This window comes from Alosa pseudoharengus, unplaced genomic scaffold (assembly GCF_046254945.1).
Source record: "Alosa pseudoharengus isolate Yale_2024_CS ecotype anadromous, Long Island Sound unplaced genomic scaffold, YU_APseudo_1.1 YU_APseudo_1.1_scf_16, whole genome shotgun sequence".
Taxonomy (NCBI): domain Eukaryota; kingdom Metazoa; phylum Chordata; class Actinopteri; order Clupeiformes; family Clupeidae; genus Alosa; species Alosa pseudoharengus.
The window spans coordinates 29,798,896-29,816,939 of NW_027468630.1; the positions used below are offsets into that span (position 1 = coordinate 29,798,896).

Genomic DNA, 18,044 nt, shown 5'->3' on the forward strand with positions numbered 1-18,044 from the left:
ATCTTATGAGAAAGCACTAAGTAAGTCTCTTTATAAAAACAATACCAACTAGATTTTTTTTATTTTAATAAAAGTGTGGAAAATAGCTGAGAATGTGGCCAAACAACAAAACATCATAAAACAGAATTCATATCTGGCTATTATCAAGCACCAGCACTTACTCTAATGATTGTACTGTGATGTCAATCCTCATGGTTACAGAAAACAATATCACATGAGCAAAAGGCCTGAACAAATGCATTTCAATGTGAGAGCCTATAACCATTTATCCACTTATTGTGCTGTAGCATTCCAGGGTACATTAGCTTCCCTTTGAATCCAAATACACCAACGCAAACAAACAGAGCCAGACACGGCAATTTTGTCACCATGTAGTAAAGTGACAGTCTGATTTCAGTTAATACATGGACTTGTTTATGCTTTTTGTATCAGTAAGAAACATGCATTCAGTTGAAACAAATGTATAGAATCATGCATCATGCATAAATTCACTTTGTGCACAACATGTATGTGCCTAAATTATCCTTGTGCCTTGAATGAATAAATAAAACTATTAAAGAATTTATGCAAAAGCTACCTATAGAAGTATGTGAGTCTATATGCAAGAATTCAGGGAACCTCATTTAAGGCAATGTAAACTATTTACCAAAGGATATCTCCATTGAATATTACATTTAATTGTCATTAATTAATACAGACTAATTTATCCAACACAGCAGTAACATCCCACCTCTCACAGAAGGTGACAAAAATGCAGAAAACGAAAAAGCGGTGCAACCACTAGCTGTGTGTTTCTGTGTGTGAGCTCATGTGTGTGAGCTTATGTGTGTGTGTGTGTGTGTGTGTGTGTGTACCAATGTGTACCAATGTGTACATGTATGTGTTTTTGTGTGTGAACCTGCGTGTTTGTTTACAAGATATTGGCATGTCTTGAAATGGTGAAATATGTTATTTGCAGCACCACCTACGGACAAAATTTCATATCACAAGATATTAGCACAAGCATGCTTTGGCTTTTGAAAGAATTTTGTTGAGTGAATCTTCAGGAAATGTTGTAGCTTAGCTTTATATTCTTGAATTCTAACAAAGTTGTAGCTTAGCTTTATATTCTTGAATTCTAAAAACAAATTCACGTAACTTAAACATCAAATGCAAAATACCTGTCGCACCGGTGTCATGATAAATCTATAGGTGTTTTTTTTTTCTTTTTCAAAACAACAATGGCAGGAGACCCAAGCGCGCTTTTGCTGGCTGCAGTCAACATTTATGCAACCCTTCATACACAAGTGAAGTTGCTGTGCATCATTAAGGTACTTCATGTTGATACTTACAGTACAACACTGTCACTTCTTCTGACCGCAATGTCCAGTGTTTAAATCTCCCAGTCGTGGCCTACTGGTTAGCGCTTCGGACTTGTAACCGGAGGGTTGCCGGTTCGAACCCCGACCAGTAGGCCATGGCTGAAGTGCCCTTGAGCAAGGCACCTAACCCCTCACTGTTCCCTGAGCGCCGCTGTTGTTGCAGGCAGCTCACTGCGCCGGGATTAGTGTGTGCTTCACCTCACTGTGTAATTCACGGATTGGGATAAATGCAGAGACCAAATTTCCCTCACGGGATCAAAAGAGTATATATACTTACTATATACTTATACTTATCAAAACATCCTACCCAGATTCCACCTTTTTGCCTTGACCTATTTACACTGATGACCTCAGCCTGTCTAAAAGGGACAGCTGTGCCGCAATAAAGGTGCAATAATTAGGAACAAAAAAGGCTTTGCACCTCCAGTGCTTGTTCGGTTTCCCCACTTTTTTATTGTGTTTTGTTGTAAATCATCAAGTCAAACTCCTTTTATCCATTAAAATTTAAGATCTAAATTGTGGACCAGCAATGGACACTCAGCATTCTGCCACTCACCAATGATTTTTAATGACTCTCCATCTGGCACCAATGTTTCCAAAGGCTTCCAGAAAAATAGGCATGGCCTTGAATAGAAACATGCTGTTCTTTGTTCTGATGCAAGATGTCTCAATACAAAATGGTGACAAAGCACTCAGCAGCTTAGAAAAGGCGCAAGGAACAAGAGATATAAAGTATTGTGTGCTTTCCTCGGAAATGGGTTAAAATTTGAATGCAACTGCCTCCTTTGGGATTTGCCAACATTGCCACAAAATTATATACATGGTGCATAAGGATCCAAAAGCTGCATTACATTAAGTTATTGTACGAAATAGACACAAGCTAGACGTACTGCATAATAGGCATATACTGTAGGTATATAATAAGACCACCGCATGGTGTTGCCACCCACTATGAAAATAAAATAAAACACCTCCCTCATCCCATACTGCAACTGCCCCATCAAACCCCTTAATTGACTGCCGTGGTTAAATATAAGGGCCTTATCTTACACCCGGCGCATTGTGATGCTAGGCGCAACACAAGTCTTGTTCCTAGATTATACCCGACGCAGTGATCATTAATCCATCAAGCACACAAGTTGACAAATTGTCAAATAAACATTGTGCACCCATGGACGTGTCAATAAAGAAAATAGGTGTGGTCAGACGCATGATCACAAATCGCTATTTTAAAGCCAATAAAAATGTTAACACCACTGACCAAGAAAAACCTGGTTTAAAGTGAAAGGCACATGTAATCCACAGCTATTTTGGATAGCAACTGGCTGGGGCACCTGCACCGTACGCCGGCGACTCGGTTCGATTCCCGCCTGCACCGTACGCCGACGGAACTGGTTCGATTCCCGCCCCGTGGTCCTTTCTGGATCCCACCCCGACTCTCTCTCCCACTCACTTCCTGTCATTCTCTACTGTCCTGTCTCTACATATATCACATTAAAGGCATAAAAAGCCCCCAAAAATATACTTAAAAAAAAAAAAAAAGTGTCCTGTTCACTTTTTCCTTGGTCATGTTTAATTGGCTATGTGCTTACAGTATAGCTTAACTTACCCGACTATGACTTGTAGTTTGCTATTTTTGTTATTTCGATCCAAAGAGTGAGACCAAAGTAAGTGTTTGAAATAAAGCTGTACTGTATTACTGTATTTTCCTGATAACGCGAGTTGAATGGATTTAATGTGGATTTGACCATAAAAAGACGCTGAGTGGCTACATGATACAGTGTACGTTTTGCAGTGAAAATGTTCCGCTTTTTAAAATCAGGTGTAGCCTAATCCGAGTTAAATCCATCAATTAGACAACAGAATCAGTAGGGTACCAGTTTTGTTTCATTGTACCAGGCCTACTGTATATCAAAAGCAGGCTCGGATGAAGCTGGGAAGGATTAAACACATGGTTTCCACACCATGGTAATAAACTGTGATAATTATGATATTTAAAATGAAAACGGTAATTGTTATCGTCAACATTTTTATCGCGATTTACCATTATACCGTTAATCGTTACATCCCTACAGCTGGCTAAAATATCTACAAGAAAGGAGCTTCTTTGCTGCCATCGGACACTGTACCTCAACACCAACGTCCTTGACCTGTGGTGTTCCCCAGGGGTCGATCTTGGGGCCACTATTATTCAACTTCTATATGTTCCCACTTGAACAAATCATCCAAAATTATTTTATTTCATATCATAGCTATGCAGATGACGCACAAATTTAACTCTTGTCACCAAACCACTATGGTCCCCTTGAATCTATGTGTCAGTGTATAGAACAAATCAACACCTGGATGTCTCAAAATATTCTTCAGCTGAACAAAGAAAAAACTGAAGTAATTCTATTTGGTAAAAAGGAGGAAAGATTTAGGGTTGCTACTCTCCTTGACACAAAAGGGTTGAAGGCAAAGGATACTGTTAAAAATCTTGGTGTATTAATTAACCCTAGGATCTAAATTTCAACAGCCACATGAAAGTGATAACTAAATCAGCTTTTTACCACCTCAAAAATATTGCCAAACTTAGAGGGCTGATGTCAAAACATGATTTAGAAAAACTCATTCATGCATCTACCTCCAGCAGGGTTGATTACTGCACGCGTCATCAAAATATCAACACGCTGTTTTTTTGCACTTCTTGCTCGTAAAGGGAATGATCAGTGCCGCCACTACCACCACATGCATCACGCACTGTGCGTAGGGCAGCAAGGGACAGAGGGGGCACCAAATGTAGCCAATAAATAGGAGTAGCTTTACTGCAAAGTAAACTGCTTTTCACTTTTCCCCGATAATGTTTACATCTCAAAATGCACCAACAACATGTTACATGCAAGGATGATTTTGGGATGACATTTTGGGTCCTCTCAAACTCCACCATGCAGCCGATCTAAATTTACTTTAACGTTACTCCATTTAATTGGGAACAAACCTTCCCTTGAGAGCAAACGAGAGAGGGATAGATAAGATAGAGAGTGTGGCAGGTTTAGCTTGTCATTATTGATAATTGATCTCATTTTAATATAAGAAACTGTTAAAAGGCAAGACGAGGCTAGAGAAGATTTGGGAGTTATCCGGTTCCCACTACTGACCATTAATAAGCTCAGGTTGGTGAGAGGGCTCTTTTAACATAGGCTGCACTCATTGTGATTTGGGAATGGCAGAGGTCACCCTTATTGGTGTAATTGATGTTACAACCATGATCGCCACTCAGTCCTGCACATTCTCTCCGCAAAAATAAATCACGCTTGTCTCCTACTCCAGCCCTTATTCTTGCAACTTTTGTGTATGTAATGGAGTGTTTGCATAGTGTGTGTTTGTTTTTGTGTATATGTGTGCTTCTGAGTGTATTCGCTTGGGAGTGTGTATGTGGGGGTAATGGTACTTTACAGAAATGCATTGTTCTTCCATGTTTGGATACAGTTCTGCTCTGGGCATTGATATTTTCTTTTCATGTTTATATTTTAGAGAACCTCAAAAAACAAAAGGCAAAATAAAGAGATGTTGTTTACACACACCAATGCCCTTGTCGGTTTCGGCTGGAAAGTGTGGTGACTATTCTGATGTGACAATATACACTTGTGCTGTACTTGACTGACTGGGACAGAAAGTGTGTGTGTGTGTGTGTGTGTGTGTGTGTGTGTGTGTGACTGCCTGCATGTGTGTATGTTTTTATGTGTGTGTGTGTGTGTGTGTGTGTGTGTGTGCGTGTCTGAATTAAAGGAAAATTCCGGTATTTAGCACTTTAAGTCCCTTTTCTGGTTTGTTTTGGATGACCTAGAGTGGTGGACACCGAAATTTTGTGACTCGTTTTGAATCGCCTTTGACTACTCAGAGTGGCTGCCAACAGGCATACTGTAGGATACTCAAACATGTCCTAAAACAACCCTTAACGTTCGTTTTCAAAACTGTGCAACTCACCGAGTGGTTAGTGGTGTTCGTTGATTATTAAAAGCAAATATATCGGCGCAATGTATGATTTCCAGCCGTCTTATTTGCTTGTGGAATATTTATTCAGACACCTCACAAACGCGTATAAACTTCCGCTCAATATTTAAACCTGAAGCATAGACGGTGGCGCAGTAATATCAACGTGCAATGAGTCTTCCAAAAGAAATCAATGGGATTTTACAAAATGGCAAATAAAACACGACAGAAACTGTATTTCGCTACGCTACTTGTTTTGGAACATCAATGAACACCACTAACCACTCGGTGAGTTGCACAGTTTTGAAAACGAACGTTAAGGGTTGTTTTAGGACATACAGTATGCCTGTTGGCAGCCACTCTGAGTAGTCAAAGGCGATTCAAAACGAGTCAGAAAGGTCGAGACAGGACCAATCGTCAAAATTTCGGTGTCCACCACTCTAGTTCATCCAAAACAAACCAGAAAAGGGACTCAAAGTGCTAAATACCGGAATTTTCCTTTAACTTTCGCTATTTTAACAGCCTCAATGGCCTCACATGTGTGTGCAAACTTGAGTTTGCATTTGTTTATGCGACAGATAACTGATGAAAATCCGGCGCATGAATATGTGGCAGCAGTAACATCCAACATCCCGAGTGTCCAAAATGAATAATCGCCAGGCCCACTTGTCCCCTAGGTAGCCCCCTATATAGCAAACACTATTCGCCTTATTTCGTGCGTAAATAAGGGGGGGGGGGGGGGTCCCCAAAATTCCCATTGAGCAGTAGATCAATTGTGATACATTGAGACAGCTGAGTTATATCAAGATGACTGGCATCATATGTTATGGGTCATCCTAAAGTTAGGAATGTTTATTTAGTATTTCTGCAATGCAGTAATTTCCTGTTTATTAGCCGCATTGTGTATAAACCGCAGGACAGTGTTTTATGCAAGTTAAAATATATGTCTAAAATGGGCGTGGCGGAATAAGGTGAATATACAGTAGTGAACAATTCAAACACAGCTTATGTGTAAGGAAACTCCTGTCAACAATATATGGCTTAAATCCAAATTAGATAAAACAGACTGCACAGGGCCTTCTTCAAATCCGAGCACATTTCTCCTTCATCTTCATATGGTACGTGACACTCAGTTGTGAGGCACAAAGAACATTATTCATAATTCATGAGAGTCTGGTAGCTTTAATGTCATTAGGCTACTTCAATGAGCCATGCAGTGGCTTTGAAAAAGCACAGCTGGTACTTCATAATTTGTGTTCATGGATGGATGTGGTCTGCGTCTGAAAGTAACAGCATGCCTCAGCTGACATCTCCCCATTCAATTCACAGGTAGCCAGGGTAAGGCACTCTTGTTTAAGGGAACCGGGATAAAAGCAAGAGCTTTTCCACTACAAGCCTACTTAAAAATTAAAGAATAGTGCACAGAGTACCAGCACCCGTGTTCTCATACACCCTCTCTCCAACACCAAATGGAGAGCCAGAAGATGGTTGAGAATATTAGTAAGCAATGTGACTGCAAGGTGTGAATTTTAGAGTGAGCTTGTTTGCTTTTTCATTTACTGTACATTTTCAAATGCATGCCAAATTCTGTTTTGATAAGGAAGTTAACAAAAATGTCACAATCCTCAATGAGGTCACATGAGCTTGCAACCACCTCAACAGAAGCAGAACTATAGAACAGCCAATTTCACCAGGGATTTAGTGCAGAGGAACAAAGAGGCCACAAATCTGGCATGAATAACACAATTTGTGTGAATCATTTAAATGTAGTCCCAGCTCTGACGTGGTGGTTGGTTCCATTGTGTTTTGAAATGATATGCTTTTAATAGTCATTATTACACTATAACACTGATCAAAATTGTAATGGTTCAAAAGTATTTCCTATCAAGAGGTTGCTCTAAAAAACAGACACAGCAGATCCAAGCAACTACCAAGATGTACTTGTAATACTAATCCCACTCCGGATTACACTCTCAGTTAATCTTGTTCAAAGCATAACCCAAGATAGCCTCTGGCTTTATGAGACTGATGAGTATATTCTACTGACTGAGTCTGAGAAAGCAAACCCAATCAAACCTTAGTAACAATCACAATCAGGACACTAGAAGTAGTAATGTATTGTGCCAGCCTTATCAGACAAACATCCTCTGCAGGTTATTAATCAAAACAAATTAAATTAAATTTAAGGCCAACCTATTTAAATTGCACAATCACTCTGAAGGATACAGAGTAAAAGGGGTACTTTGCATGGTTGTTTTAAATTATGGTTCTGGGCATGCCTGTCTTCAGATGTAACATCAAATGAAGAACAAATACTTTGTTTCACCATTATATTGATTTTACTAAATAGCTTCACAGATTTATTGCAAACAAGAGCTGTACAGCTCAGAGTATTTGCTTAAGTTGCTGAGGCAAACCGTCTGTCAGTCCAGCAAGAAGCCATTTAGGTCAGCCGGATTTTGATTAATCTGATATAAATGCTCATGTACATATGACAACACACATCACCTATGTCACATATACAAAGACCTCTGCAAATGGCCGCTATGCACCACCCGAAGTACATTGCTTTATGAATAGGGGAAACATTACAAGTTACAACATGGTCTAAAAGTTTGAAAGTGACCAAGGTTAGCAGAAACGTGGGTTAATCATTCAAGAGGTCATCAGGCAAACAAGACCTCATTGTAGAAAAAAACACTGGGGTCTTTTAACTTAGACTGGGGGTGTCATCCCCAATAGGTCATCTATAACAATTGACTGCTGATCCAGCTTCTGATCTAAATGTAAAAACACAGGCCTATTATACTCAATTCACTGGAATTCAACCTCGATCACCTACATTATTGCCAAAGAATTTATTGTATGTAGAGCTACCAGGAAAACCCAATTTATTGAATAAACCACTTTGAAAAAGTATACTTAGCAGTGCAAAGACGTAAATGACAACTATCTAAACTTCATTAAGAAATCATGATGGCTGCTGAAATTGTGTTTTAACATTAGATTAATATCATTTGAGTTGTTGGTCTTTTCTCTGACCAAAATAAAGCAGGGTATCATAAATCATTCATGACTGGTCCATGTGTACTTTTAATGGATGATTATCATAATGTAAAACATATAGACTAGGGGTCATTCAGTGACAAATCCAGGAAAATGGTTGCCTCACCATATCAGATTTTCCTCAAAGTTTGTCTATGTAATGTTTAGGTCCCAAAACTAAGACCTGTAAATAACTGTCTTGAATTCCAATGTTTTCATACATTTTCTCACCATTGATTGTTGGAGCATTAAAATCTTAAAAACTATTATTTCTAGCCTGTCCAAACTTTGTAGGACAAACATGTGCTCACTATGAGCGGAGCATTAAAAGTTTGTACTGCACACCCAATGGTTTTATATAAGGCCCTAGATTTGAAACAAAGTGCAAAACTTGTGATATTGAGGTTCTTGTAAACTCATTTTATATACCCACATGGCTTCAAGCAGTATTTTGTCTGCAAATAAAACACTTTATTAATGTTCTGCCAATATTTGAGGTCTTCGCAACAAATGCCCATGAAGATATTAAGAACGATCTAGGACATTGTAGAAAATCAATGAATATGTCATACAAGCTTGTAATACCAATACCAAAATATATCTACTGCGCAATATGCACATCATGGTGCGCTACCACCCCAGGTAACACACCCATCTGGGGCCCGTGTTGGTTGGTTGTAAGCTGACAAGTGGGGCCCCAGCAAATTTAGTCCTCGGTTTCCATGGTGGCCCTACATGGGTTAGCCCAGATGGGCTGATGATGGGCCCTTCATGTATGGTTTCACCCATCTAGGGCCTACAGGAATCTGCCCAAGTGGAGGCATGCACTGAAGCTAGGTATTCAGATTGAACATCAATGTTAATGGAAGGTCATTTTGAGATTAAAGACTTCAAGATGAACCACCCCTGAAGGACCCCCTTCATGGCTATTTTAAGGGGTGAGTACACTGTACATTGTGCTAAGTACTGTGTGACCCTGCAATGCTGGGTGGCACCTGTGGTGATGATTGACATTTATTAGTTATGAGCAGATAGGCCCAGATAGAGCAAAAGTTGGAAACACATGGTCTAGAAATGTACCCACAATGCAAGAGTGTAATATCCAGTAATCAAATAAGAATTTAATCAGAGGTTGTTTGGAATAACCCCTCATCTGCTGTACTGGCCACACAAAAGTTCGCACAAAAATCTGCAGCTACCTTGAAGGTAATTGTCTCTGAAAGTAACATTAGCTCAAAATTCTTAACAGCTGTTGCCACAAATTTTGTTGTGCTTTGCAATTATGTCACAACTGAATAGACAAATTATTAGTCTTTTGTCAGATTGTAGGCCCAGTAGTTCCTGCAGCACTTTGGAAAAGTAAAATACAAACTGGGCAATAAGCCGATCCTGTAAAATTCAAGCCTGAGTTTGAGGTGAAAAAAGCTCTTGGTCAATGAGGAAAGCTTTCTCATTCTCTCGCTTTCTGAAAAATATAACATGTTCACAGCTAATGCTTTGCACACATTGCACACACATAGACTCATTGGTTCCATTATGCAGCTGTATTTTCACTTCAGTTAATAAGTTAAACATCATTACATCCAAGGCTTTTGAAGAAGGGAAATAAACAGTGATACCCTGCCCCATTAATTCCCAAAACTGCTTAGATGTAAATTTCACATTAACCTTCCTACACTCTCAATGGCTGTATCTCTCAATCTTGTGGCACAGGAAAATAAATCATGACATTTTTGGTCAATGATCAAGTGATCCCATCTAATTTTATTGATTGTGTCCGTTACCAACTGCACTTTCTGCCTCTCTGCTCCCACGCCATGAGTCACAGACTCTAGGTGCACACAAAAAGAGAGAGGGGGCTCTCTAGGACCTGTTATATCCCCCTCTGCCTTCTGTTGCCAAAGCTTCCTGAGTCTCCCTCACTCGCCAAACAAACTACAAAATGAGGTTAGGAAAATACTCAACATAAATCACATAGCCACATCTGCATGACGGTTGCCCCTGCAACTTAACATTGCTGTATACTGTATTCACATTAGCGGTAGAGTGACAAGCATTTCAAGATAAATGGCACAATATTTTGATAAGATAGTTTCAGATAACGACGATAAAGAATGCAGGAAACTGTATGTGCCACAACATTTTTTGCAGAAGAAACAAGAAACTGACATAGGCTACAGCTAATATTTGTACATTCCTAGTTTCATGTAGATTAGGCCAAAGCCATCCCCACTCCATCCCCCACCCAGGCCTACTTAAACGTTCTCTTCTTTACAATTCAGACAGGACCTTGATCTCTGTTCAGCCTGTCATGCTTTTCATCCCATTACATAAGAGCAGCTTGCTGCTGCCACATCCCCTGCCAGCATCAGACCCCAACCCCCCTCCCCCTTCCCACCCAACGTCATTCACATCAAACTGATGCTCAGGGATGGGGGACATTTGCTCAGTTTTACATAATCTGATAGGGATTGTGAGGGGGCAACTGGGAAATTGAAGCTGTTGTCATCCTCTCTGGACTAAAACGAAATTGAGGAAAACGTCCCCAAATTGGTAGAATCTGATTGCGCACTTGATTGTTGGCTTACATGAGGAGTAGTGGGCTAACTTCAATCTTTTGGTGTTTATGAGGTTTGATTAGAGAATTTTCTCAAACCAACCAACAAAAGGACATTGAGGATGGAGTACAGTGAGATTTCAATTGTGTGAGTGTAAGTAGGCTAGACCATGTGTGATTGAGTGCGCTCAACCCTCACAGTAAAATATTTCAACGATTAAAATCAGCCACGTGAGTAGGCTATATAGGCCCTTGAGCCAGACAGAAATATAACAAAATGGGGCCAGAAGATTAACCTGTAGCCCACAAGGCCAAAACACATTATGGACAACAAAAACCTACCAAAACGAGTGGGAAAATAACGTTTACCTAGCCTAGGCTAGGCGAGCCTAACATCAAATGCATCTGCTATTTGGCCTGGTAGACCTATTCGTTTGAAATTACATTGGCTTCAGATTATGAGTCTTGGCCATGGATGAAACATGTTGGACCATGCACCGAACGATTTCTACTGTTATCAAAGAAAATAAAAGATAGGCTAGTTATTTTTCTTTTCATGACAAACAATAGTGCACTAACTGACGAACCGTATGGTAAGTAGGGCCTATAAAAGATCACAGATCTAGTCTCTAGGGGGAAATGTACATATGGTCAGATTGATAAACCAACTACCTGAAAAACGCTATAACACTAATAGGCTATATATATCCTTGCTGTTTGTTAACCTATGCTACGTGTAAAAGGTTATTCAGATGACTAGGTTTTATTCACCACAAAACTTAGTGTCAAAGTGTTTCCTTGGAAATGACATCAGTGGTTGCACTCAGTTATGCGCCTCAACCGGTGCACGTTACATAGAAGGAAGTTGTTAGTTTCGAAAATTCACACACGCAGGTCTTACCTGTATGACACCTGCTTCCGGATTGTGAGATGAAGAAACTCGTTCTCCATCTGACTATCCAGTGTTAACGCAGTGGCTTCCCGCGGTGTCTGGGGAGTCTTTGAGTCATTTCCAGGGCATTCTCGTGTCCTGAAAGTTGCACTTTCTGCTCCGCTGTCGGGCAAGAATACGTCCTCCTCTTCGGCTACATCTTCCAGAGTTGTGGGTACCATGATTGTAGTGGAGGAGTCCACGGAACTATGAGCCACACGAGTGGAACTGTCCCCGGTCATATCAGCTGCTTCAGCCATCTGAACGTGTGCGAAACTATCCACAGCTTTGAAACGCAAAACTCGTCCAATATTCTCAGACAGGAATGTCTGTGTATTACTATAATTCGGAACGGTAATTTGTATGATTTACTTGTGTTCTGTATAGATTTTCCACCTAAAATATGTGACTGCTTAGCCTACTCTAACAGCAGCAGCAGAAGCAGGCTACACTGCCCTCAGCTGTGGTTTTGGAGACCCACCCCCTCTTCTAATCACAACAGCGTCAGCCAACCACAGTCGATAACGAGAACATAGTAGGATAGAAGTCTCAGGGCACCAGGTAAATCTCGTCGAGCACACAGGCTACAAAACATGCCCAGCCTTGTAACATACATAGTCCTATCATGTGATCAGTTTAAGTGTGCGTTTCTCTACTAAATCTGCAATAGAGGACCTTTCTCCGATATTCCTCTTCATGTTCAGTTGGGATGTTTCCATGTTCCTTAGTTATAATCTAATCCTTTAAGAAACTGTTTGCGTTCTTGATAACCATGTTTGAGCACATCCCCTGTTCCATATCCTACAGGAAGAGTAGCTCTACTCAGCGCTGAACACGTTAAACCAGTTCAGAGACTGTTGACTTAGGCCTACCATCACCAGATGCCACCTTTTGGGTCATTCTACGAAAACGTGCCATTTTATGTCCCTCAAACAAAAGTGTCTTGCTAAGCTGAATTAACAATATTTTTTTCATAATTATTTTATATTTTAGGAAATATAATAATGGTAAAAATAAATTATTTACTTTTTAAGAATACATATTTTTTTTAAAGGATTTTAAGCACGTTTCATATTAGGAATATTGCAAAAGCTGTAAAAATGGCGTGTCCCTCGGTATGACTTGTCTAGTATCATTGGCTATTTAGGATTAAAAAAAAGTCAAATTATCATAAAAATAAATACATGTACAAAAAGCCTCAAGTGTTTGTTCATGGATCATTAAACAATTTTATTTGGAATGTTTTTAAAATTATGAAAAAATCATTTGTCCCCATGTTGTCGTCAACCCTGTTACTTTTGGATAAAAACCCCTTTGGAGAAAATGAACTGTGCCAAAAGTTACATCATTTTCAGGAAGTGATATCCCCTGCCTTCCAGGAAGTTAATGGTGAAAAGACCAGAAAAGTGTTGTTCTCTTTTAATGACTTTTATTACGGTTTTGCTCCGTCTGACAGAAGGGGACAAGCTAGTTTTGTCAACCCTGTTACCACAAAATCATGCATTAAAAAATAATTTGATTGAAAATTTAAATGTAAATATTTAACAGCATTTTAACCTCTCTTGAATGCACACCATGTGGTGTCCTGGTGTCCACCACATGGCTAGTAATGGCTGCCGATAACAATATTTCATCAACCCTGTTACTGTCAATCCTAAAATCTAATAATTCATGTGTTCAACTCCAGAATTATTTATGTAACACATAATTATTTGTATAATATTCATGAATAGTTACAAGAGCACTCATTATTTTATAATAATATATCTTTTTTTTTGGTAACAGGGTTGACATAGCACACATACCTCCATTGACTATTTGTTAAAGTAAATAAATAAATAAATAAGATAGCCTGAGATGGCACCGCATGTTTTTCTGAGAGGTAAGAATCTACTTCATCCAAATAGGTGCTTCAAGATTTTAAAAACAGTACTTTGAAAATTAGATATTTTGAATGCAAAATGGCACGTTTTCGTGGAATGACTCTTTTAATTTCCTCCCGGAGCACTAGGCTGAGACAAAGAAAAAGATGCTACTGTTGGTGCAATTAAATTGTATTTATGGGTGTCTGAGGCATGTCATGGATGCCATTGTGACACCCACAACAATTTTGAGGATATTTTCAGCTAATGACAATGGACATTTAATATCCCAAACTTTAGCTAGCTTAACACTTCATAACTGGAGAGGGGTGAGAAAACATGGGCACATACATAACACTAAAACAGTGACTAAGGACCAGAGACTTACAAATTGGAACAATTGATCTATGTTGTCTCTGTTGTTCAATATGGCACAGTAACCCTGTTTGTCACTGGGAACACATCAATATCGAAAGGGGTTTTCACATGAATAGATTGCCACAGCACACCATCAACTTCAACATCTTTGAGGAACACTAACGTTTTGCATGAAAACATGACTGAAATTGACAATTCATTTTTATAGCTGTTAAATGCATTTGTGCTTTGAATTAATCATGATGAATGGAATATGACTTTTATTTAAACTTTGTTTTTCTTAGTCATAAAGCTATAGTATTGTTTGCTTTACAAATGTTAATTTACATGTTACATAGTGTTTATGTACTGTTTGTCATAGGTCAAGTGCAAAGAAACATTGAGTATTTATTTTCTACATTTTACTCTGACTTTGACAAGACAACGTCACTATTATTTAGTGTCTATTATGCACAGGAGCTTATAGAAGACAGCACCACTGTTTCAGTGGGAGAGAAAAATCTTTTTACAGACATCAAAGCTCACATTTTGTACACTAATAAAATGAAATCAAAGAGCACTCTATCAAAAAGAGTAATGCATTATCACATATTGATCAAAGTTATAGATTTGCTTGTGTAGTGCACTGAAATCCATGCACTTGTCCTGTTGATCCCGTCAGCTGTTCACCAGTCTAGGCGTAAGGAGTAATGTGTATACTGTACATCATTTATATTTATAATTAAATATTTATTTATTTATTTATTTATTTATTTATTTATATGTATTTATTTGGTGGTCAGAGGAGTAGATAGGGTGAAATATGTTTCCCTTTCAAGTGAATTTACCATGCATGTTGTCAGTCTGCTTTATATTCTTTTTGTGTGTCAAAATAGTATGCATTCATAGCCTATGTTACAGTACAACATAATTACTGTTTAAACCTGGAATTCTATTGGCAGGTGGAGATTATTTTTGCTTAGCCTATTCGATTGTTATTGCCTCAGAAACATGAAATTCTGAAATATTCCAGGAATTTTCTATCCATTTTTTTCTTACAGTGCAATTAAACACACTAATCTGTGCAGCTGCATTCTCTTTTTGCTTGACAGTAGTGCAGTGTCTATTATGTCTTCTACACAAAGCTCAGGAGGAACCCTTCTGATAATTGATAGTCATCACTTACTCCACATCCGCATAGACGAATTATGACCCACTGGGTACAGACGGCCCACACACACACACATCCAACCAACTTACTTTTGTAATTCATGTGTATCTCAACAGGATTTATAGCACACAGCACACACTTTCAGATATCAAAGGTGAATAACATAACTTGTGTTATAATGGTTAAGGGACACTTTTATGATATATCACACATATCGTAACCTGTGTTATTTGACTGAGAGGCCCTATTCAGGTATTGGTGTGAATAATATAACCTGTGTTATTTGACTAAGGGGCCCCGTTCAGATATCAGGAGGGAAGAACATAATCAGCGACTTCACTCAGAGACTTGGGCTTTAGGGCTCCTGGGCCCAGCACCTTTGTCCTCATCTGAACAGAAATGTAGGTCATCATATTCTAGACTTAATGACTGAAACAAACATAATGTATTTGTTTATTGCAAAAGTAATCATGTTTATGATTCATTTTTTGTGCAGTTTTATTTCAGCACATTTGAACTGTTTATGCATGTGCAGTTAAGAAAATTACATATGAATTCACAAAAATAACGGATGATAGTCAATGAATATGCTTATGGAACACTAGGAAGACAATCTGTATAAAGCTTGCTTAAAAACTAGCTATGTGCAGCAGAGTAGCTCACTCTCTTGTTGAAAGCAGTGGACACTGAGACCCCAGTACAGCAATAAAGGCCACAGAGCCAAGCCCTGCTGGGTCATTATCAGGTGCCAGCTGCTGTGAGTGGGAGTGAGGAGGGTCGTGGTGACACAAAATGTTGAGTCATAGCTCAGATCGTACAGTCAACTAGTGATGGGCAAATGAAGCTTTGGTGAAGCACTGAACAACTTTGAACAGTTGATTCGAAAATGGGTTCCTTACTCGAAGCTTCAATAACAGCGACCTCTCCTGGTGAAAAGCGAAGACTGCATCTAAATTATCACAGCTAGATAGTGGACAGGAAGCTTTACCACCCCACCCCCACACATACGTAGTGCACATGAATAAGAGTGGGATATCATTCTTTTTTATAAATAAAGATTGATCAGGAGCCAGAATAAATTTTTTCCCACGTCTCTCTTACATTGTAATAAAAATAAATCGATACGAACAAACTATGCGTGTCACAGTAGAGGCTACAAACCAAACGCAATGTTGTGCATTAGCCTAAAGTGTTTATGCTTTGAGCGTGACTTGTGGATCTGGGTGGTTTCTCTGCGCAAAGTTTGTCTCAAAAATACGAGATCCACAAATGCTGATCCACAAATGCGAAAACGAAAACTGTGTGTGCTGGTGATCCACAAATGCAAAACTAGATTTCACAAAGGCAATTTTCAGTTTTACAAATGCCATTTCATTTACAAATACACATCTACAATTGTGAAAAACAATTTACAAGTTACAAATATGATTTTTTTATTTGTGGATGTCAAAACATGAATGCAAGTCAAGAAATATTTGTGGATGTCGCCATCCTGGATTGCGATTTCTGTGTGCCGGTGAATTAAAGTAGGCCTATTTACGTGTGGATTTGTGTGACTTTCATGTGAAGAACGTCTCAAAAACACGTAACTTTGGAAATCGAAGAATGCGTGTGCTGGTGATCCACAAATGCAGGCTCACATTTCACAAATGAAATTTTCGGTTTTACAAATGGCATTTTATTTACAAATGCACATCTATATTTGAAAAAATCAGTATACGAGTTACAAATATGATTTTTTTATTTGTGGATGTCAAAACATGAATGCAAGTCAAGAAATATTTGTGGATGTCGCCATCCTGGATTGCGATTTCTGTGTGCCGGTGAATTAAAGTAGGCCTATTTACGTGTGGATTTGTGTGACTTTCATGTAAAGAACGTCTCAAAAACACGTAACTTTGGAAATCGAAGAATGCGTGTGCTGGTGATCCACAAATGCAGGCTCACATTTCACAAATGAAATTTTCGGTTTTACAAATGGCATTTTATTTACAAATGCACATCTATATTTGAAAAAATCAGTATACGAGTTACAAATATGATTTTTTTATTTGTAGATATCAAAACACACATGCAAATCAAGAAATATTTGTGGATCCCCCTCTGCGCATATACAAATATTATTGAGACAAATTTAGCTCCATACTTCCTCGGCAAAACGTCGACATGTGAATACATTGAGCCAATCATGTGGTGTGATGTGAATACATTGAGCCAATCATATGGTGTGTTGTGAAGACATCGTGCCAATCATGTGTTGTGATCTCGCCGCTGGAGCAAGATTGGTGTCGTGAAGCCTTGCGCAAGCGCATTTCTGCCGAAATGGATGCCCGACGAGTGCCCAAAAAGCGTTGTCATATGGCCGCCGAGTGGAGGGACTTGCCTAAAAGGACTTTGTTCAAATAGACCTCTCCGGAATAAGTCCCGCCTCCGAAACATCCAGATCCACCCAACTTCCGGGCGTCGAATGTCTATAGGAAATAACATGGCGTTTCGAAATATCATACCTGTCAAACATCTGTAGGTGGCGAAGTAGAAAAAGATGGTGGGCTGATTGGCCTACACACTTCTGCCGTCTAGTTTCCACTGGATTTTTTGATTGTCGGTGCCGTTAAAGTTGAAATATATCAGTAAGAAGCACTAAGCTAACGCACGCTTTGGACGCCGCGACTCCCTGAGTCAAGGTTGCATAGCAACGGCAAGGTTTCATAGTTTGTTTCTCCAAGGTTTCTCAGGTTGTTAATACATTCTGAAAATGTTACTGTTCTGATCAAGGTCATGCAAA

General features: G+C 39.1%; 1 protein-coding gene across 2 annotated transcripts in view; it reads right to left on the reverse strand.

Moving 5' to 3' along the window:
- dgkza (diacylglycerol kinase, zeta a) overlaps positions 1-12,551 on the reverse strand; it is a 129,698-nt gene extending 117,147 nt beyond the window's left edge. Inside the window, exon 1 of one of the 2 annotated variants that reach the window (XM_076287645.1) lies at positions 11,840-12,551. In XM_076287645.1, coding sequence (XP_076143760.1) covers positions 11,840-12,129 — 290 coding nt within the window. In that variant the 5' untranslated portion in view covers positions 12,130-12,551. The remainder of the gene's footprint in view (positions 1-11,839) is intronic. The other variant, XM_076287646.1, reaches the window with a different exon arrangement.
- Between the last annotated feature and the right edge of the window lie 5,493 nt (positions 12,552-18,044).